The 21,126-nt window shown below is 45.1% G+C and overlaps 1 protein-coding gene across 2 annotated transcripts; it reads left to right on the forward strand.

Annotated features, from left to right (window-relative positions):
• Positions 1 to 1,235: 1,235 nt before the first annotated feature.
• Positions 1,236 to 9,511, forward strand: LOC128804859 (serine/threonine-protein kinase Sgk1). 2 transcript variants are annotated; one of them, XM_053973117.1, is made up of 12 exons: positions 1,236 to 1,521; positions 4,081 to 4,156; positions 4,589 to 4,664; positions 5,103 to 5,207; positions 5,641 to 5,724; positions 5,828 to 5,959; positions 6,245 to 6,357; positions 6,536 to 6,659; positions 7,001 to 7,096; positions 7,210 to 7,365; positions 7,473 to 7,562; positions 8,286 to 9,511. In XM_053973117.1, the coding sequence occupies exons 1-12, from the start codon at positions 1,284 to 1,286 to the stop codon at positions 8,451 to 8,453; spliced, it is 1,458 nt and encodes a 485-aa protein (XP_053829092.1). In that variant the 5' UTR covers positions 1,236 to 1,283; the 3' UTR covers positions 8,454 to 9,511. The 2 variants fall into 2 exon arrangements, with proteins under 2 accessions (XP_053829092.1, XP_053829093.1); XM_053973118.1 differs by lacking the exon at positions 1,236 to 1,521 and adding an exon at positions 3,792 to 3,985.
• The last annotated feature ends 11,615 nt before the right edge of the window (positions 9,512 to 21,126 follow it).

The raw sequence follows: 21,126 nt of genomic DNA on the forward strand, positions 1-21,126 counted from the left end.
GGGACTTGTGGTACAGGAACATTTTAGGTCAGACATGCTGCCTGTGTAGTTAAATCTTGGGTGTTTTTTTCCTACTGATTTGTCCATCCATTCTTGAACTCACCCATTCTTTTGGAGTGTGCACATCCTGAGGCAAAGAGTTTTATAAACTTTTAGTATTCTGTTTGTGGAGTTTCCCTTTCCTTTTTATTTTCAGCATCTACCTTCTTCTTTATTATTATTCATTTTGCTTTGAAAAACTCTTAATTTAGAATTTCAGGACAGTTTGTCAATTTTTTAAGCTGAGGTAGAAGAGTAACATGAGTGTGGAACATTGCTGTGATTCTTTGATTCTTTTCTTGTATTTACCTTTTAGCTGTACAGCCCTAAGCCATTGTCTATACAAATTTTTGATGCAATTTATTGAGATATTCACAGTGTCTGATGCTTTTCTATAAGACTTGGCATCTGAGAAATGGGATCTTTTATTACTTGTTCCTTTCTTGTGTTCTTTCATGCCTTTTAACTCTTGAGGCTTGCTGCTGTCACTGTAAGAAGTTTAAAAATGCAGCTTTAGGACACCCCGGGCTTTGGATAACCCGGTCCATCAGCTTAAAACGCTGCATTAATTTTAACTAATAAAATAATAATAATTCGTCCCTTGGGTGGCATTCCTCCCTTCCACGTTAAGAACATCGCTGCTACGAGGCACCTCGAGCACGGGGAGGCGGCGAGGGCCCTGCCGGGTGAGGGAGCCGGCAGGTGGGTGCCGCACGGAGGGACAGCGGCTTCCCGCGGTGGGGCGCGGCCGGGGATGCGCGGCGCCGGGCCGGGCGGCGGCGGGCGGCGGGGGAGCGGTGCCGCGCGGGCGGGGGGCGCCGCCGGGGCGCTGCCGGCGGAAGGCGCAGGGTGCCAGGTCGGAGCGGGGCGGCGGTCCCGCCCCGGCGCTATCCGGCCGCCGGGGAAGCCCGGCCGGTGGCCGCAGCTCCGCGCCTCCCGCGGACAGCAGCAGCCCCCGCCCCGCCTCTGCCCGTGCCGGAGGGGAGGGGAGGGGGCGCAGGACCCGTGCCGTGGGTGCGCGGCCGCTCGCACCGCGCCCTGGCCGGGGGAGCGTGGGCAGCGCAAGCTTCCGTGGGGCAGGGCCGGCCGCGGCCGGCAGGTCAGGGAGGGCCGGAGCCGCCCCCCCGCCCCGCTCCGCCCGTGCGTGTGTTTGTGTGCGCGCTGATTACAGTAATTTTGAGGGTGATGTTGCAACGGGGCAGAGTGTGCGGGGCGGCCCGTGCTGAACTTTATAACGCTCCCGCATGTCAGCCGCCCTCGATAGTGCGTCCATAAAGGGGTCAGCGGGAGCGCCGGCTGGCCTCGCCGCCCTCGCCGCCTCCCTCCTGCCTGCGGGCCGCCCGGCCAGGAAGGGGAGTTATTCGGGATTGCAGCAGCGGCCGGGAGCGGGAGCCCAGGCACAGCCTCCGCGCCGCCGCGCCGCGCCCGCGGTCCCGGCGGGCAGCAAGATGAGGGGCAAAGAGGAGAAGTCGTCGCTAAAAGGTGGGTTCACCGCTCTGCCCTGGCAGGAGAACTGTGCTCCACGGGGAAAAGAACCCTCCCAGCAGCGGGGTCCCCGCGCAGGGATGCACTAGGAGATACAGGCGGCTGCGTGTGGGGGACAGCCGAGGCAGCGCTTGGCACGAACAGAGGCCAGGTGACTTGGCGAGAGCAGCGGAGTTCTTGCAAAAAGACCGACGCAGAGCGGGGGCGAGGGCGCCGGTGTAGCCGGCTGGAGCGGAGGCGCTTGCGGGCGGCGTGGGGGGCCGCGGCTGAGCCGGGAGGACGACAGTGGGTGTCAGCCTCTGGCAAGCTGTGCAGAATTGCGGGTGGGTTGTGCCGGAGACTGCCCGGGGGCTGGGAGCTGCTTGCCTCCGTGCACAGCCGTCAGGAACGTGCCGGGGGCCATCGTCATGTAGACTGAGATGCCAGGGGACAGAGGGCAGAGGACGGTGACTGGTGACCCTCCAAACTGTGAATCTCGAGTGGTTTTTAACAGCAGTAGTCTGAAAAGAGTACGAAGGGGCAGAGAAAACTGTCTACGTCTCTTTCAATCTATCAAGCGGGTTTTTTTGAGGATAGTTTTAAATCCCAAACTTTTTTGTGGGAATTTTTTTTTCTCCACTTACATGAATGAGAGTGGCAATTTCTGTGTTTAACAGAGTGAGGAAAGCCACAAGTGGGAGAACCTAGAGCCCCGCCAGCTGCGGTCCGCATTTCCTTGCTTCTCCCGTCGCCGCTTCCTTCCCTGGCGCCGGCTCCCTTCCACTTCCCCGAACCGGCACGGCGGGGCCGGGCAAGGGCCCCTTGCTCCGGGAAGGACACCGGAGGCTGGGAGCGGAGCCGGCAATCCTCCCTCTTTGCTTTTCCCCTATAACGCCTTTGCAGCTCCTCTGAAAGACCTGTGCCCATTTCGCAGGGGGTCTCTTTCTCCTCCGGGTCATCCATGTTTGCTGTTCAAGGTGAGCTGCTGCCTTTGACGGCTGCCGTGCTGCTGTGCTTGCCAACCCCCCCGAGGCGGAGGGCGCAGGCAGCTGCCAAGGGATGCCACCCAGCGGCCGGCAGTGGTTGTGCGGGGAGGCAGCAGCAGCGGGTACAGAGAAAAAAAATAAAGAGTAAAAAGACGGTCTCCGGGCAGGTTGCAGCTGGAGCCGCTGGCCGCAACCCAGCGCCCTTCGTTCAGACAGCGAGGCGAAACACGCGCGTGAATGACACCCCGTCGGGTGGAAACTTCCAGCCGCCTATAGGGCGCAGGAGCTCGGCAGCCCCCAGACGCGCCTGGCCGGTGCCAGGGCTGCGGGCGGGGATGCGCCCCGGCGGAGGCTGGCGGGAGGCCGTGGTACCCCTCGCCGCCCCTTCCCGCGTCCACCGGGAGGAGGGCCCCGGCTGCATCCTTTCACCTTGGGCGTCGTGCATGCCCCAGCGCTCCTGGTGTGCCCCCAGGGAAGCGACTGAGCCATTAAATCCCGGGTACACGGTGTTCCGAAATGACCGTGTACAGTAAACACAAAATCTGCAGAGCGGGGCTGTTTCCCTTTCTCTCCCCCCATCCCCCGTTACTGCACTTGTCCAGCCCTCGGTCATCTCCCCAGCTTTTCTAGAAGCAGATTTCTGTGCTCTCCTCCAAGTTCAGGGAAAATATTTTTTCCCCGTTGTTTCCCTTTTTGGCATTAAAAAAATACTTTTTTTTTTTTTTTTCCTTTTCCTTTTAGTTATGTCCCAGCCAGGATAAGGGCAGTGCACAGAAGGGACATTTGTTTGTTTTATTGAAAACCGGGCAGGAAATTTTCTTCTTCTGAGTCACTGCGGCTCCTTCAGGGAAACGTCAGCATCCCTTATCGCCGTTCAGCCGGTGCGGCGGGACCTGGAGCGGACGCAGGCTTGCGGGGTGGTGGGGGGACACCCACACTTTCGAGAAGAGGTGGTCGTCCTAAAGACAGAGCCAGATTTCAACTTTATATAACTGTGAAATAAGTAGGGCCAGATAAAAAAAGGAGGGGAGGGGGAGAGAGAGAAAGCGCCGGGGATACGGGAGTTTGCTGTCAAGCAAAAAAAAAGGGCTTTGATTCGTTTGCCTGTGGATGCTCGGCATCCTGGGGCAAGGTCCTGCGGGGGGTACTGTGTGGGGGCTCCTCTGAGGGTTGCGCCCAAGGTAGGGCGGCGGTAAAGGCAGCGACGATTGCCTTCCCCTCCCACCCTCGACGTCCCCCGAGGCGGCCACTGGCCGTCTCCCAAAGGACGTCGAGGGGGGCGCGATCGTTGCCGCCCCGCCCCGGTCCCGCCCATCACCGCCGCCACTTAAACGCCGTCGGGTGCTTCGCCAAGTCAGTGCGGTGCTGGGAGCTGGTGGTACTCCGCTCTTGCTGTGTATCCCCCTCTCGCTTCAAAATGACCGTGAAAGCAGCTGAGGCGTCTGGTCCTACCTTAACTTACTCGAAGATGAGGGGGATGGTGGCCATCCTCATCGGTGAGCAGCGTGGGGTCTCCTTCGAAGATGCTCAAGGGGCTGTGATTTTTCTGTCAGGATGGCTTAATGATTTTGTTTCTCCTTTTACTTTATAGCTTTCATGAAGCAGAGAAGAATGGGACTAAACGATTTCATTCAGAAGATTGCCACCAACTCCTACGCATGCAAGCAGTAAGTGTCAGAAATTTTGGGGGGGTTTCAGTCACAAATATCTAGATTTTGTGAGATCTATTTTAAAAATTATGTTTGCTTACTGTAATTCCTCCGGTATTACTGTTACGGAAGAGTTTATTTGTCTTGTTGAGGTGTTAGTCACTTTGCAACAATTTCCATGAGCTGGGTTTGGAGCAAATAAGTCGGAGATTTCTAGTGACCCGTCCCTATTTTGTGTTGTACTTAAGAGTGTATATAAATTTCTTTGTGTGATGGAACTTACTGTCAATCGAAAAATTTACTCTTTAAATCAAATAGATTGTTTTGGTTGGCTTCTGTAGTAGGCTCAACCAGAACTCCTCTTCCGCGATACGTGCTTGCCCTCTGGCGGAAAGATCTGTCTGTGCTGCTCCTGGTAACTCCTAATCATGTCTGCTTTTATCCTTGCAGCCCTGAAGTTCAGTCTATCTTGAAAATCTCTCAGCCTCAAGAGCCTGAACTTATGAATGCTAATCCTTCTCCTCCGGTAAGTAGATTTTACTCAGTGTGACGTTTTTAGAACATCAATTCGGCCACTAGTAGAAGTGTAGCAAAATTAGCATCATGAGTATTGCATTAGTGCAATCTCATAGCACACTAATGTAAACAAAAAAAGAATAATTGGGTTAGACTGAAACTTTCTGTTTCAAACATAAAGAAGAAATGTTTAAAAAGTGTTACGAGTTATTTCATTATGGAATGTGTCTTAAAACTTCAACAAGCACTTTTAAGTATGCTGTGGCTGTTAGACTTTTCTTAGGCAGTACCTATTAGTTTAAGATATCTGCTAGAGATCAAGTTTTAGTGGCAATAAGAGTGTTAATCTTTCTTTTCAAGGTCACTTCATTTATATTTTTAAAAATTATAAATTGTTGGGACTCTCACTTGCTGAACTGTTTTAATGAACATGGTTTCTGTTTTTTAGCCCAGTCCTTCACAGCAGATCAATCTCGGCCCATCATCCAACCCACATGCCAAACCATCAGACTTTCATTTCTTAAAAGTGATTGGAAAAGGCAGTTTTGGGAAGGTAAGCGTAACTTTATTTTCATTTAAATTTATTTATTCTTCCGTGGCATACCAGAGAGTTGGGTTTGTACTGCCTTAGGTGAATGCTAGTCACTTAAACCAAACATGGGCGCATCCAGTGCAGGGAGAGGGAGCAGGAGCAGGGATGCCGCATTTGAATGAGTCATAGAACAGCCAGGGAATTCAGTCCACTAGTGCTGTGAATAATAGATATACTTAGCTTTTGGAAGAGAAAGAAACTAGATGTAATACCTTTGGGCTAGATTATTCTGACAGAATGGTAAGTGTCAGGCATTTCCAGCAAAGGGCTTGCACACTGAACCAGAGGGATGTGGCAGTGCTCAGCAGCTAACTTATAGGCTTGTTGCTGGTTCTGTTTACAAGTTGTTCTGTATTTCAGTATTGCTCAATTCTGCAATTTTATGCACTTTCAGGTCCTTCTTGCACGGCATAAGGCAGAAGAGCAATTCTATGCTGTTAAAGTCCTGCAGAAAAAAGCAATCCTGAAGAAGAAGGAGGTAAGCTGCCCTTCACAATGCCATTGCAATGTCCATCAAAAACATTTTTACTGCTACCACTGAGCAAGTGTACTAAATGTTAATGGATTTCTGATGTTTTCAGGAGAAGCACATTATGTCAGAGCGCAATGTCTTGCTGAAAAATGTGAAACACCCCTTCCTGGTCGGGCTTCACTTTTCCTTCCAAACTGCAGACAAATTGTATTTTGTCCTGGATTACATCAATGGTGGAGAGGTAAGCAGTAAAAAAATTATTAGTATTTCCTATCATGTGCGTGGTGGTAGGGTAGACATTTTCATCCTTCCTTTTAAATACAAAAAAAAAGTTGCAAGGGGAAAAGTCATGGGGGAGAAGTTACTAGATTCAATGTTTCTGCCTGCCAAGTTTTGAACTTCCAAAGGATCCTTAGGCCATTTCCTGCTATTGTTCTCCCTTGCTATATATGTTGAGTCTAATTAAGTGCATTGTTAACAGGCTTTGGCGCCGTTTACACAACTTTGTTCTCTCTGTCTCCTGTAGTTGTTCTACCATCTCCAGAGGGAGCGTTGCTTCCTGGAGCCGAGAGCCCGCTTTTATGCTGCTGAAATTGCCAGTGCACTGGGCTATCTGCACTCCCTGAACATCGTTTATCGGTGAGCAGCCCTGTTCAGTTTGTTGTACAGAAAAAAACACGTACTTTGTTAAATAAGCATTGAAAAGTTCAGCTCAATAGGAGCTGTGGTGACTTAGGTGCAGCTTTTTAGAGAAGTTTACTACAATATTCTTACTGCACCTTCTCTAACTTTTATTATCTTTCATCTCCTCCTCCAGAGACTTGAAGCCAGAGAACATCCTGCTTGATTCACAGGGGCACATTGTCTTGACTGACTTTGGACTCTGCAAAGAAAACATAGAGCACAATGGCACAACCTCCACCTTCTGCGGCACACCAGAGGTACGGCCAGCCCTCAGCCCCCTACACTCAGAGCAACAGCAAGAGCTGTTCTTATCAGAGAAAACTGACTTCTCCCATGTGTATCTGAGTCTGGTTACATGAGCAGGGGGCATTATGTGCCTTCTAATAATAGGGCTGACAGGACATGTAGGGCACATGGAGCTTGCTGAGCAGGAGAGAGCAGCTCTCAAGCCATCTGCCTGTTTGTAAAAATATTGTAGCTTACCTTTAGCTTAGATATTGCTGGGATTCAGTAAGCTGCTTTCATTCATGAATGGGGAGGCTTTCTTGATTGTAAAGATCCCTATGGCTCACATGGCTCTTTCCCTTCTCTTACACAGTATCTTGCTCCTGAAGTTCTCCATAAGCAGCCCTATGACCGGACTGTGGACTGGTGGTGCCTTGGAGCAGTCCTGTATGAGATGCTTTATGGCTTGGTAAGCAACAAATCCTTCATGACAGATCAAACTAGCTTACTTGATGTTTTCCCACCAGAAACCCCATGCCTGCCTGTCAGCCTCATTAACTCCTCCTTTTCTGCTTCACACAGCCACCCTTCTACAGCAGGAACACCGCAGAAATGTACGACAATATCTTGAACAAACCTTTGCAGCTGAAGCCAAATATTACCAACTCAGCTAGACATCTTCTGGAAGGCCTCTTGCAGAAGGACAGGACAAAGAGACTTGGTGCCAAGGAGGACTTTGTAAGTGCAAGCTGGCCAGTGCCCTCATACAGTGCAGGAGGATGACTGGGCCATACTGTTCACATTAGCTTGGGTCTGAATTAATCTATTTTTCTCTCTCTTAACAGATGGAGATTAGGAATCACATCTTCTTCTCCCCAATTAACTGGGATGATCTCATTAATAAGAAGATTACACCTCCTTTTAACCCAAATGTGGTACGTATCACTTCTAATTATAGAGCGCATGGAGAGTGTCTTTTTATCACTTGTCTTTGTGGGGTGCCCAGGAGCCAGGGGCAAGTGGCCGGATGGCTGTGTTTAGGGAATGCAACTTTCCTTCCCCTGTGTCTGTCCAAACAAAGTTAAAAATAGGTGATAATTGACTTTTTGCTGATGGTCTATCTAAATTTGGCTGGTTTTTTTTGTTGTCTCACATGCTTCATTTGCATGGCAATTTTAAAATAATGCCCAGCCTCCCCATTTTACCAAAGGGGAAGCTGAGGTACAGGGAGCAAGTAGCTTCCCTATGGCAGAGTTATAACTGGCTTGTCAGATACTAACATGTAAAGTGAGGGATCAGGTTGTAGAGGTTGTTCTCCATCATTTCCCAAGCATTTTATAAACTTCATTTAGGAACTAGAAGATCAAAATCCTGCACTGCAAACTGCTGTGTGGCAGAGTAGCACGTTTGCATTTAGCTTCTGTTGCATGAACTTAGTGGGAGTGTAGCCATACTAAATCAAATCATCTTGTTTTTAGTGAGACAATGTGCAACAGGATACAAAAAAGGTCAAACTAAAACTGTCAAAGGCTGCTAAACATTGGGCCTGAGGTGATAACACTGTGAGCCTCTGTACAAGGGTGCTTGTCTCCATATTGAATTGAATTGCGCACTCACAAAATCTTTGGGTCTAAATTCCTTTTCTGCCCTTTCCACAGAGCGGCCCCAGTGACCTGCGACACTTTGATCCAGAGTTTACAGATGAGCCAGTCCCTAACTCCATTGGCCAGTCCCCAGACAGCATCCTCATCACTGCCAGCGTCAAAGAAGCTGCTGAGGCTTTTTTGGGCTTCTCGTATGCCCCACCCGTGGACTCTTTCTTGTGAACATTTTTCTTTTATTCTTTTTTTAATAATAATAACAACTATTATTTTTATTTTTTGTTTGGCCTTCTGGTGGAACTGCCAGTTGACCAGTCACCTTGAAAGAGAATTTGCACATTTCCACCATGGCAGCTTTGCAGCCTTAATTTCAACTACACTGTTTGCTGGAAGCTTTTTTGAAGAGCACATCACTCTCTAAATGAGCTTTACAGGCTTTTCATTTCCATTTGTTCTTCCCCCAAAGTGGTGCTGCCTCCTTGGGAAAGAAAAAATAAAATGACTGCTGCCATAGACTGCTACGGCAGATCGTAGGAGTAAGAACAAGCTGTTTTGTAATCGTGCTCGAAAAGCCTTGCCTGAAGATCTATCTGAACGTGATAAGGATTTTATGAAATGTGCCTTTTTTCTGATGAGATCTTGTGAGCTCCAAAGCTTTCCCTGTTGCAGAGTGTGTTTTTCAGTTCATTTATGTGGGTTTACTATGTGAACAAATGGTATGCGTGTGGTCTGCGTACTACAGATGGACTTAGTTTAAAGCATCAGTGTGACACTTGCAGGATACCACAATGTGGGGCATTGTTTGTTTCTTCCATATTTGGAAGATAAATTAAGTGTAATTTTGAAATTTCTTTTGTAAATCTATACTGTCAACTAAAATTATTGAAATGGGCTCACAATTACTTGTATCCAAATGCTTGAAGAAAGCATTGCTGCTATGAAAAAAGATTTCTATTTTTAGAAAGGGTTTTTATGGACCAAAATGCCCCAGCTGCAGTCGGTCAAAGCTGTTGGTTTCTTTTTTTTTCTCTTTTTAGTTTAAAATATATCATCTGTAAAATGGGCATTATTTATGGTCTTGGGGTTTGAGGGATTTTCATTCCTGATTGTATGTATTGTAAAAAAGATCTGTACATTCAGTTGTAACTCTAGATGTATATTTAAACTTACAGACTTACTTGCAATGTATACCATCATTGTAATGTAATATAATTAACATGGTTATATGTATCATATTTTTTTGTGACCAGACCCATAGGTTTGCAGTAAAATCCTGAAAAATACTTCCATGAACACTGTCTTATTTAAAAACAAAGGTTTTAGCAAGATTTAAAAAAAATTAAAAATAAGTCCAAATTGCCAATCAGCTAAGATAATTTGGCTTAGGTGTGTGATGGTTATTCCATCAAACTGCACCCATAGAAGTCTTGCCATGGATACAGCTTGGCAAAGTAAATGGATATGACTTGGTCTTCAACTGTGGGTGTTGACAGTGGTTGTGTTATCAGTGTGGGTGTTCTTTCGTGGTACAAGTGCTCCCATTTCCCCAAAACGAGTTTCTCTGCCTCAAGCAAAGTGAAGGTACTGCTCTCTGGTGTGGACAAGGCACAGCTACACTTGAATGATGCCCTTAGGTAACAAAGAAAGGAGATGTTTTAGCACAGCATTATAGACATACACTAGAAACAGTATATCATGGGACTGATGTAAACAGCTCCTGTTGGGAGTCCATCCTGGAGCATCTAACATTGCTGCTGTGATGTGGGGCAGTACACTACCCTGAGTTTACCAGTGTTTCAAAATCTATTCAGGAGCTGGGTTTCACTCGCTGATCACATGCTTGCAGCAGGGTAAAACTGACTTGTTTACCTAAAACTGTTACATAGTTTTTTATTACTGAGTACTACTACCAGACAGCCTGCAAGAGGGACTTCTGGCCAAGAAGCAAGATAACCACTTCTGGGGTGATCCTATTCAGTTTCTTTTATGTGGTGATGGATGGCTTTTTTCTCTGAGGAACTGAGCATCTGCACCTTCTTTACAGCTCCCATTATCCATTGGGTACTTCAGCTGTTGGTCTTAGCAATTCTGAGAATCCAGAGGAGCAGTTGCTGCGAAAAGTTGGACAGTCAAATGTTGCTCAGGCTGCTGCGATAACAGCAGTGTAAGCAATTCGCTAATAGGGGTGGTATTTCTATTCATTACATTTCCGAGATAAAAGCCTGCAGTAATTTTCCAGCTTTTATTATTGTTCAATGTAGGAACAGAAAAATGTGTATGGCTTTAGCTATAAACTGTTTCTGGGAGACCACACTCAGAGCTGAAAATGCTAATTTATAGTAGCCAAGAAACCTTTCAGATCCCGTTATTATCTGAAAGAGATGCAGTCACCTCCCCCTCAAACTCCCAACAAACTCTCAAATTCATGCATTCAAAAACTTTGAATAGTGCACTGACAGGCTCTGCAAAGTCTTTCACTGCTGTAATGTTCCTTAAACATCTTTTGTGCCGATGACTTTGTAGGCTAGAGATGTTAAAATATATAGTGCTAATTTGTCTCTACAGAAAATGAAACTGTACTTGCCAAGCAATGAAACTGTGCATGCACATTATCTTTGTCTCACATTTCCCAGTCATGAGCAAGGTGCTGTGTGCAGATACGCGAGCAGAGAACTGCAGCTCCAGGGTAACAGGACACTAAATACTGCCTTATAGTTTTCAAGGAAAAAAAACCCACTGGAGCAATTAATAACAAAGAAGTATAAAACTTCAGTGACTCAAAGGTGTACATCATGTGCTTTTCATCTCTGCCAAGATGTAGGGTATTATTTTAATGGGTTCCTTTTAAAAAACAATGTCTGATTGTAATTCTAAATGTTCTACCATGCGTAGGCTTATTATGCTGCTGCTGCTTTCTGCAAAAGTCTGCAACTGCTAGCAATGAATATTCAACACATGCTGCCTCAATTGTTTGTTGTAGAAAAGGGGGAAAAGTTGTCCATGATTTTAATCTTGCTGATTTTGATGTATTACAGTCATGCCTGTAGGAAGAATCTATGGAACTCAGCTGGGTTTTGGGTTTGTTGTTTTGTTTGTTTTACGGAATTCTGTGTTATAAGGTATGTATTTCCTTTATAGAAAAGTCTCTGCACTGAGAAGCAAAGGGCTGAGATTCCTCAAATCACAGGTGACGTAGGTGTTATGAGCTATTTTGACTAAGACTTGAATCTGTAGTTTAATTTCACTCATCTGTAAAATGGAAGTAGTCATCCACACTTTCTGCTGGTGGCAGTGCAGTAACCACCACCAGCTTGGATAGCTTTATTTAGCAGACTGGTCAATGCAGCTAAACTTCGAACACCGACTATATTGTACTCTGCATAGTGAGCATAGCACGCTTGGGCTTTCATCTGCTCTTTGGGTGGAGTGTATTGATAATACATGCAAAGAAATGCAAGACGTAAATGCAGACATCTCACGTGGTTTAGTATGTGCTACTTATCTCCGTGTACCAAAAGTCATGAACCGTTTCATGAGCCTTAGGGAGATAAGAGAAACTTCTTGGTGACTATTTTCCTTGTGCTCCTTATACTCGGCAGGCTGGAGGACAGACTGGATAATAAGAAAATTAAGCAGGAGGTTCCTGTCTCTCCCTCAAAAAATTCTTAAAAAGTAGTTTATGCCCACCCTCTGTAGACTTACAATGAGCCTGGAGAAATTAATGAAAAAAAACTCTAGAAATGAAATAGACTCTAGTACAGCTGTGCATCTCTAGTGAAACATTTCTACAGATAGAAATGAGGGATGCTGCTCAGTAAAGAGCTTTTGCTAGTGGCCTTTATTCAGCATCTTACCTGGGGTACCTAAAGGTAGGTGAGATGAATCCAGGCCCATCTGGACCCTTCTAAGAAGAGAAATGAAATATTGCACAACATTATGCTCCTATTTAACTGCAGTACCAGATCTACAGATGTTTTTGCAATACTGTGTGGCTGTAGTTACCCTGGTAGGGCTGGTAAGACAGCTTACAGTAAAAATGCTTTCTGATGCTCCCCACAGTTGCAGTTTCTGCTATGAAGGCCTACATTTCAATAATGGGATAAAATTTTCCATGCTGGCTAGGCCTGGTTATGGACAATTTCTGCAAAAGTGCTTCCAAAACATTCCAATAAAGAGGGGGAAAAAATCCTATCTGAAATAGAAAGCTTCAAACAATTAATACAGATATGTACAGACACAATTTGTCCAGCAATTGTTTGAGGGTCAGGTCAGGCTCTGAAAGGTCGGTCTCTTCTTTGAGAGACTGAAACGTGGTAGCTCCTGGCTTTCCGGCACAGGTACGGGGCCACTGCAGTGCCAGCGTATGGTCCCCACGCGTGTCCGTGTGGTCGCCTGCAGCTGTCTGAAGCCAGTTTTGCAGCTCTGCGTGTCCGTAAGCGCCGGGGAGAGCGGGGCCGCGCTGCCGGCTCGGAGTCCCCGCGCTGCCGGCCCGGGCCGAGGGTGACACCCTGTGGTGCCGCCGGGCAGCGCCCGGCTCCCGCTGGGAGAGGGAGGGAGGCGCTGGCGTGGGTGGGAGCCTGACGGAGCTTAGGAGCCGGAGGTGAGGGAGACGGCGCCTCTGGGAAATGGTGCCTCCTCCTGCACCTGCATGAGCCATTGGCTCAAGCTGGTGCTGAGAGAGGGGCAGGAGCCATGTCACAGCTCCGGTTCCTCTTGCAGACAGGCATCAACCCGTGATGATAGAGGGGCTGCGTTCCTGGAGCTGTGCAGGCCTTACTAAGCCCGGGTTTCCTTGTCAGATTCAGTCTTCCCTGTAACATCCCCATCTGGACTCATCTGCCTCTGAGAAGCACCAGGCTAACACAGGACTTCCCTCCTGAGTATTTTTTGGTGCCTAGATTGCCAGCTGCTACAATGGGTGCTGCCTCTCTCCTCCTCCGGCAGGAGGGATAAGCAGCACCAGGCAAGAACAGCACTGCACTGTGTCCATGACTCCTTCAGCAGTTCCTTATTTGGAAAGGTTGGACTATTTAGGAAGTGATCCACAGCCTTGGCCTGTTTATTCGGTAGGGATCTGTTCACTGAATTATCTCTCCCCATGAGTGAGGATGTGAAGAACTCAATACTCTGTGGACGGTCTCTTGCATGTTGATGAGGAGGAGATATCCCACAGTTCAGGCCATCTTTTATGAATGTAGTATATGAAGCACACAAATAAGTGGTTTATAGGATAAGGCCTAAGCCTTCTTAGACTTTATCCTGCTTTCTCAGTTCTTGTAAACATCCTTCCCTCTGCACTATGGAGTCTATAGACGTAATATATACCATACAACTGCTGTTAATGACTAATTGTGCTGAAGTGAACACTGAAGTAAAAAATAATAATAATGTGTGGGTATACAGGGACCTAGCTTTTCTGAAGGGACAAAATAATCCAAATACTTCTTTTAAGTAATGACCATGAGACTATGGGACATGCTTTATTGGCTAATGCAAAAGAGGGTCTCAAATGTGACTTACGTTTCCAGATTTGGGTCCAAAGTTTCTCTGTATTCCAGAATCACTTTGGCTTCCAGACATCAGGTTGGTACTAAGGTTATATTTTACTGATGTGCTGTGAATGATTTGCAGACTTGTAAGAACCATTCCTACTTAATAAGAGATTATCCAGTTATTAATTTCTCAATTCTGAGTATGGAATATAATCTCACTGAGGTACACTGGGCCACATGTCAGTTAACAATCTATGGCTAAATTAATTAAATCATACCTCTTGATCAGTATGGGTCAGACCTGAGCATGTAACATAGTCTCTCTTTACAGTGACTTTCCAGGCACCCAGAGAGAGAAAGTGATCTCACTTGTCTTGAACAGACATGTTGGGTGCTCTGGAGGGGATGGTTTCTTTCCATTGCCTATAAATGGAGTTTTCACTGACTTGTAAATGCACTTGCTTAAAACAGATTCCTCCTCCCTCTCAGATGATCATTCAGCATGTGCATATTTTGCTTACCATCTATGTGTGTTTAGCAGATCACATCCTAGGCACATGGGATTGATATCAAAAGACACTGAACTAACTGGAAATTATGCAGCTCACTAGGGAGTTGAAGTATTTTACCTCTGCAGATGCTGATAAGCCCTGCGAGCAATTAAAAACACTTAGCAGAGAAAAACTGTATTTATTTAAAACATGACTGCAAGCCAGAAGAAGGCTTAACAGATTTGACAACCAGCTTCCAAAGCATGGATTTTTAAATTAAGGTTTACAGATGACTAGTGATATACTGCTCCTTATTCTATGACCACTACAAAGAAGTATTTCAGCAACTGACAACAAGGACATGAGAACCAGAACAAGCAGCCTATAAAATGGAAAGTGCTGGAGAACAAATATGAAAAGAAAAAAAAAGTTTTATTATTTCTAAAATACTTAACACTTTGGATATCTGCCCTGTTATATATTAACAATTATTAATGTGACATTGAATCGCTTGGCATGTTCCCATCATGCACAGTATTATGACAGGTAATGGTGAAGAGCTGAAAATAGATAAGACACTGAGACACTCCATTAAAAAATCAGGAGAGTAGTTCTTGTGGGAAACGCTGCCAAAATCTACAGGGAGTTATGCTAAATCATGGAAACCTGTAAACTATTTTTTCATGTAACATGAGAGCATCATTAGCGGAGCCATTCAGCTGGCATGAGTCAAACAAAATGTTTGATGGGGGCCTGTTACCATCTGGGTCAAAAATAATTCACCAACTGTTCATGCAAAAATACTGTGGTTAGTCACTCTGAGCCAGATTTTAGAGCCGTACAACAAGCAAAGCCCACAGTGTATTCACTTCACTGGGACTATTTACATAAATAAAAGTTAATGCTGGTAACTACCTGCTCTACTGCTGTATGTATTACAGCTCTTGCTGATACATTCTGATGTGTATTTTTCATATAATCATAGAATCACACAATGCTTTGGGTTGGAAGGGAACTTAAAGATCATCTAGTTCCAACCCTCCTGCCATGGGCAGGGGCACGTTCCACTAGACCAAGTTGCTCTGCGCCCTATCCAACATGGCTGTGAACTCTTTCAGGGATGGGGCATCCACAGTTTCTCTGGGCAACTCCTGTGAGAGTTTCCTCCAGTGTCTTACCACCCTTGTAGTAGAGAGTTATGTATTTACTTTTTTCCTTCACTCTAACTGTGCAGCTTCTTTTGCAGAGGATAGGCCAGATGTACGATGTTTATTGGTTTCCATGTCACCTTGACTGGAACAGCCTGGTAAGAAAAAACTGCTAACAGTGCTCCTGAATTCTCTCCCTCGCCTTGTGGAGCCATTGCTGAGATGGCTTTTTTCCCTGCTGGAGGCTGTAAAGTAAAACAGGGTCAAGCTGCTTAGGTGCTGTTTTACTTCACATCTGGCTCAGACCAACAGCGCTGATGTGTTTCCACAGACCACTGGGCCAAAATAGCAGTTCATTTAAACAAAAGAGAAGGGTCCCATAACACCCCTCCTTTTCCTTATTATGGCATAGAATAATGGTCCAGCACAGGGGTGGAGTTGTAAAGGGGAGTAGAACAGCAATATTTTGGTAAAAGTGAGACACTGTCTCAGCACTCTCACATTTGCATTAAAGCCACTGATGGTCACCCAGCTGGGCTATGGAAAATCAATCCCTTTGAGTCATGTGATTGCACCTGGAGGTTAGAGATTCATTCTGACCTGACGGTGCAGGCTTTTGGCTGTTGGTAGCAGGAGCTTTGCTGTTGTTTTTTCTGTGTACAGCCCTATATGTCAGGGCCCGAGGCTATGGACCACAACAGCCATGTTCCATGTTCCATGTTCCATGTTCAACAGCCATTCCATGCACTTGGAATGTTCATGGATTGTGCAACCTTTTGAAATAGTTCCTATGTTTCAATGATAGTGTCCACATGAAGGCTCTGAGAGAAACACTCTCATCTTCCACATAAGCATAGATTCAAGATAATCTTCTCCTAAAGATGCTAATGCATCCAAGCTTTTCTTCTTCCCATTATGTAGTCATGTTTCCAGTCATTTCAGAAATCCAAGAATGCTCATCTTGACTGTCTGAATGCCCCTCACATCTTTTTACTTGATAAGTTTGATAAATATAAATTGCTAAAATTATTTTGGGAACACCACTGATTGTGAAGTAAGAAAAAACAGAGCGAGCTTGATTTTCACCTCTCTTTTTGTCAGTTTGGTTCTGGCACAAGACTGACTTTATGGAAATTAGTCCGAGCTTCCTGTGCAATTAAAAAAATTTGGTCCCACAACCACTTGAAAATTACAAGCAGGTTTTTATAATGAGAATATTTTTTGACGGTATGTACTTACCATTTTCTGATAGGGACAGTTTTATAAGACAGTTCTAAATTAGACAAACCACAAATATCTACCAAGTGTGAGAAATTGCAAACAGATTTCTTGCATCTATCCTCTAGCATTTTATGGATGCACGTGAACCAAGCAGTGGTTATTTTTCCCATGTGTAGCCAAGTATATGGTCTCTATTCAGTGTTTTCATTTCAACTAAGCTCTTTCATCTGTTTGTAGCAAATATACCTTAATGTTATCATGTCATCTTCAAGTAAAGAAAAAAAAAAAAAAAAAAAAAAGTGCTGCATCAGTTCCAGAATTGCCTTTTTGAATAGGCTATTTAAAAAAAGATATTGATACCTTTCCTTAGATGCAAATTCAAGAACTCAGTTTTCAGTGCTCTTGTTCTCCTGGCACAGTGTTCACTGCTGATGGATGACACTTGGGTATACTGTATTAGTCATACAGGCACATGCAGTACCCAAACCCATGACACGTGGAGATAAGATACACATTGCTTACAGTTTAGAATCCAATAGCTACTCGTGTAACCTCATACTAAAAGTAGGATCTATTGTACCTCTATTTATCCAACACTGAATAGAAAATTGTAATTAGAATTTGGTTTCACAAAGATGACACCTGAAAACCCGTCACCCCAGTGCCTGTGACCCCCTCTATTTTTCTGCCCTTTGTCGCACCCTCGTCTCTGAGTCCTTGTCAGATTCAGATACATTTTCTCTGCAACAAAGAAATCTCACACCTTCTCTTTTCCCTCTATAGATAGTAGCTTAATGTTCTGTAGTGCACATGTGACAGTTGTTTTCTGATTCTTTTGATTCAGGCTCTGCCCTGATCATGGCATAGCAAGCCTATGCAATTTGACCCAAAATTTTTAAAGTTATAAACATCTCTAACAATATCCTGTCAGATCTAAAAAATAAGGCCTTGCACATCTCAGCTTTTCCTGACTTTATTGCCCATTTTTTATTACCAGGAAAACTTCTGTTCTGAGATTTTTAATTCATAGACTCACAAACAACTTGTTGCAGAATAATTAGGTTGCAAATTAGTCCTGGAGGCTCTAAATCCAAATAGAAATTTATTTCTATCTGAAAGATGAAAATGTTGTTTAAATCTTTTTTGAACAGGCCAGTTTTCAAAGAAGGCAAAATTTTAAATAAAAAAAAAAAAGGAGAAAAAACTGCTGTTACTTATGTCAACATAAGTTACAGTAAGGCTGAAGAGTCCTATGGGTTTTCACAGTTAAAACTGAAAGCAAAATTTGGCTATCATGGTTGTTATCATCACAAAATAGGGGAGTCCTACTTTAAGAACTGAAGGACCTAGCAGTACCCTGTTCCCACAATGCTGTTGGCTCTCAGCACAATGCTTTCTGTTACCTTTCCTAAATTTAGGCTGTCACTCCTTACAATTTTAGATTCTCCCCTTATGTTCACCATAAATCAGGAGTCTTTTTCAACCGACCTAAATAAGGTGAAGCGCTAATGCCAAATTACTTGCTGGTTAAAGACAAAAATACACTGATTAAATCTTCAGGTTATAAAAAGGATATTAAGAAGCTTGTGAATTCAATTGTGGTATTTCCAGGAAGCTTAGTCCTCTATAAATGTGGCTTTTTTTATTTTATTATTGAAATCTGCACTTTGAAAAGGCAGCTGGAAAAGCACGGTTACTAAAATGAAGAATCAATTCAGAACCTAGCTGATCACATCAAATGCAAAATCTAATCCCCTTCCCTCCTTTGAATATAATGTCAGTTTGCCAATATGTCTTTCAGAGCTAGGATTATAGAACTTTTCTAAACTTTTCATCAAAGAGCATTTTAATTGCATTTATTTTAAATATTCTGTACCGATTTTCTGCAAATAAACTTATCAATGACATATCCTTAATGACTTGTATGACAAGTTAATTTACACTCCAAATATAATAAAAGAGAAGGTGTAGAAGCACAAACACAAACACTGATAGCAGCTGCATCTTGAAATCAGCAGACATATACCCTGATATTTTCTCACCCCATGTATACTACTTCTATCTTAATCCTTTTTACCTCAAGAGCATGAAGAGCACAACAGGTCAGGTTTTCTACATTCCAGGTAAGTGATATAAGAAGCTTTTCCCATTTGGGTTAATCCAAAACCACATGACAAAAGCACCATTCTGCCGTGCTTAGGAAGAGGCATGGTATTGCGTGTCGGTAGTAGGAAATCCTCTTTCCCAAACTGTAGGTCAAACCTGCCCCTGGGAGGGTGTACACCCTGTAACCAGAGCACGCCTGCATGAATGCACAGGCAGCCTTGAACTAAATTTAAGGTTCCTGTAAGCTGCTCTGCCAGAGGAGATGATGTGAACGTTCCCAACCCTAGGCAAGAGGCTGCTAGCAGGGAGCTTGACAGGTCAAGTACTTACTGTGCTTCTTTGCTGGTTTTGACAGCCTGCACTCAATTCTGCTGCAGGGACATCATTAGCTTGATGGATGTTTACCCTGGTCAGCTCTGACAGCAACAGTGAGCAAGGTGGGAGAGCCAGGCTTTCCGTCTCAGCTCTGTAGGCCCACAGGGGACATACGGTGCTCACTTCAGCAGTGAGCTTGTGCAGAAACCACAGAAAATGTTCTTCACTACCACTTTTATTCCGGCTCACCAGATTAAGTTTCAGCAAAGTGCATTTCCCTGTCCTGTCATCACACCTTCTTATGGCAAGAGAGTTCTCACATTTCCTGATATGAGAGAAAAGTGTCCAGTTGAACACCACAGGTCATGTCTTGCCTGCCAGTTTCTACTGTGGGTGGACAGCCATGATGCTACTATCTCTTCTTCCAGATCTCTCTTCTACCTCTCTTTTCCTTGATGAACTAGATTTACTGTGTTAAGACAACAGCGAATGATCAATCCATGTTCGCCCTGTCCATGCCACTCGTGATTTATAAATGAGCTCAAGGAGAGCAAAAGTAAGGCAGCTGAACATCCATGATTTAGTGAAAGGCTAATTTTATTCCATCCAGGAGCCTTATTTAAGCTGTGAACATTGGTTCTTTGACCCTGAACAAGAAAGGGCAAAATTGATGTTAGCAATGACCAAGAGGAGAATTAGAGAAGTTCTTCCTAAACCACTCAGACTTCATTGCAGTGACAATGCTACTGAGAGGCACTAGCTGCCATGAAATAAAGACAACCGATGTTTGTGTAAGTGTGGAATCAAATTGGTCACATATACAGTGGCCTAGATGTTCCTTCCAAAATCGTAGTTCACAGTGGAGCACTGGAAAGGATCTGCTTCAGTTCCTGCTCCAGCCATCCCAAACATGAGTGGCCGAGCTAAGCAGGTGAGGGTATTGCTGTCTCTGATACCTCTACACCACTCCCTGCTGCCAGAAACACTAGGAGATTGCAGCTACCTTCTCTATCTCTCTGCCATGTTCCTCCCACAGCTGGGTGTTGCAAGGAGTAACATTTTGGTAAGCACTCAAAAAGCCCAGAAACAATACAGCCAACACATTTAATGCTCTTTCATGAATTGTGCCCTGCCCGACACCTGCTGCTCTTTCACAAGCAGAAGTTGAACTGATCTGTTGCTGATGGGGATTGTGGGACCTCTGAGTTTCATGCAGAAGGGTGGTCCCTTGTCTCCTGACCTCCTTTGGTGGAGTGCAGATAACGTGACGTCCATGGAGGGCTGAGGTTACGAATGTGGGTAGACCCAAAAGTGGACAAGAAAACCAGGAGATAACTGGGGTAAGGCTTTGAAAATTGTTGGAGGCAGAACAGAGAAGGGGAAAATTTCTGCAAAGGCACATATGAACTCATTAAATGGCTCATATGTTGATATGCTCCATTGCTCATGGAGCAGCACAATATTTGGCAGCTGTATTGATATCTGTTGATTCATGAACAAGGCACGATTTTCTGGGAGGAGATGCTTAGTTTCCTGTTGCCTGGCCCCTGACCTGGTCTGTCAGCAAAGGTGAAGTTCCTTTTGGTATGCTACGGGCTGTGCACCATGAACTGGGCTATTGTGCACCTTTATCTCCTGGAGCAGCAGGATGTGTGATGGCCCTGCTCCCCTCTGGAAAAGCATGCTGAGGCCTGTGATTGCGTTATCCGTGGAAAAATACAACCTGGACTAATAGAGATAGGCTGTGGCTCTGCTGTAGGACCTGATCCTTTCTAAAGGATGAGGTGTCAAGGCAAGGCCATGCTAAGGCCTTAGGGTAACAGATTAAGCAGGACTTCAACTTGACACTGCTGCAATGACGTGGAGAGAGAAAACTGCACAGAGCAGCTCAGGGGGAAGAAAAGTGGATGCAACATTGCTGCAGGGAAGCGAGAGGGGAGCTGTGAGAAGCCTCAGATTGCTGCAGTTGAAGGCCAGTTTTGGTGCTCCCTTTGGGATACCCCTATCTCCAGATATGTAAGGGACAGAGAACCAATTTAGTAACTCTTGCTGCCACCCTTGGCTGTGATGAGGGTGTTGTATAACTTATCACATCGTGATTCCACTCACGATGGAGACGTGACTA

The sequence above is a fragment of the Vidua macroura genome, chromosome 3 (assembly GCF_024509145.1).
Source record: "Vidua macroura isolate BioBank_ID:100142 chromosome 3, ASM2450914v1, whole genome shotgun sequence".
Lineage (NCBI taxonomy): Eukaryota > Metazoa > Chordata > Aves > Passeriformes > Viduidae > Vidua > Vidua macroura.

Coding starts and splice junctions, on each gene's coding strand:
- LOC128804859 (XM_053973117.1), top strand. CDS start 1,284: ATGTCAGCCGCCCTCGATAGTGCGTCCATAAAGGGGTCAGCGGGAGCG. Junction 5,960..6,244: donor ATTACATCAATGGTGGAGAG/GTAAGCAGTAAA, acceptor TGTCTCCTGTAG/TTGTTCTACCATCTCCAGAG. Junction 6,358..6,535: donor TCCCTGAACATCGTTTATCG/GTGAGCAGCCCT, acceptor CTCCTCCTCCAG/AGACTTGAAGCCAGAGAACA.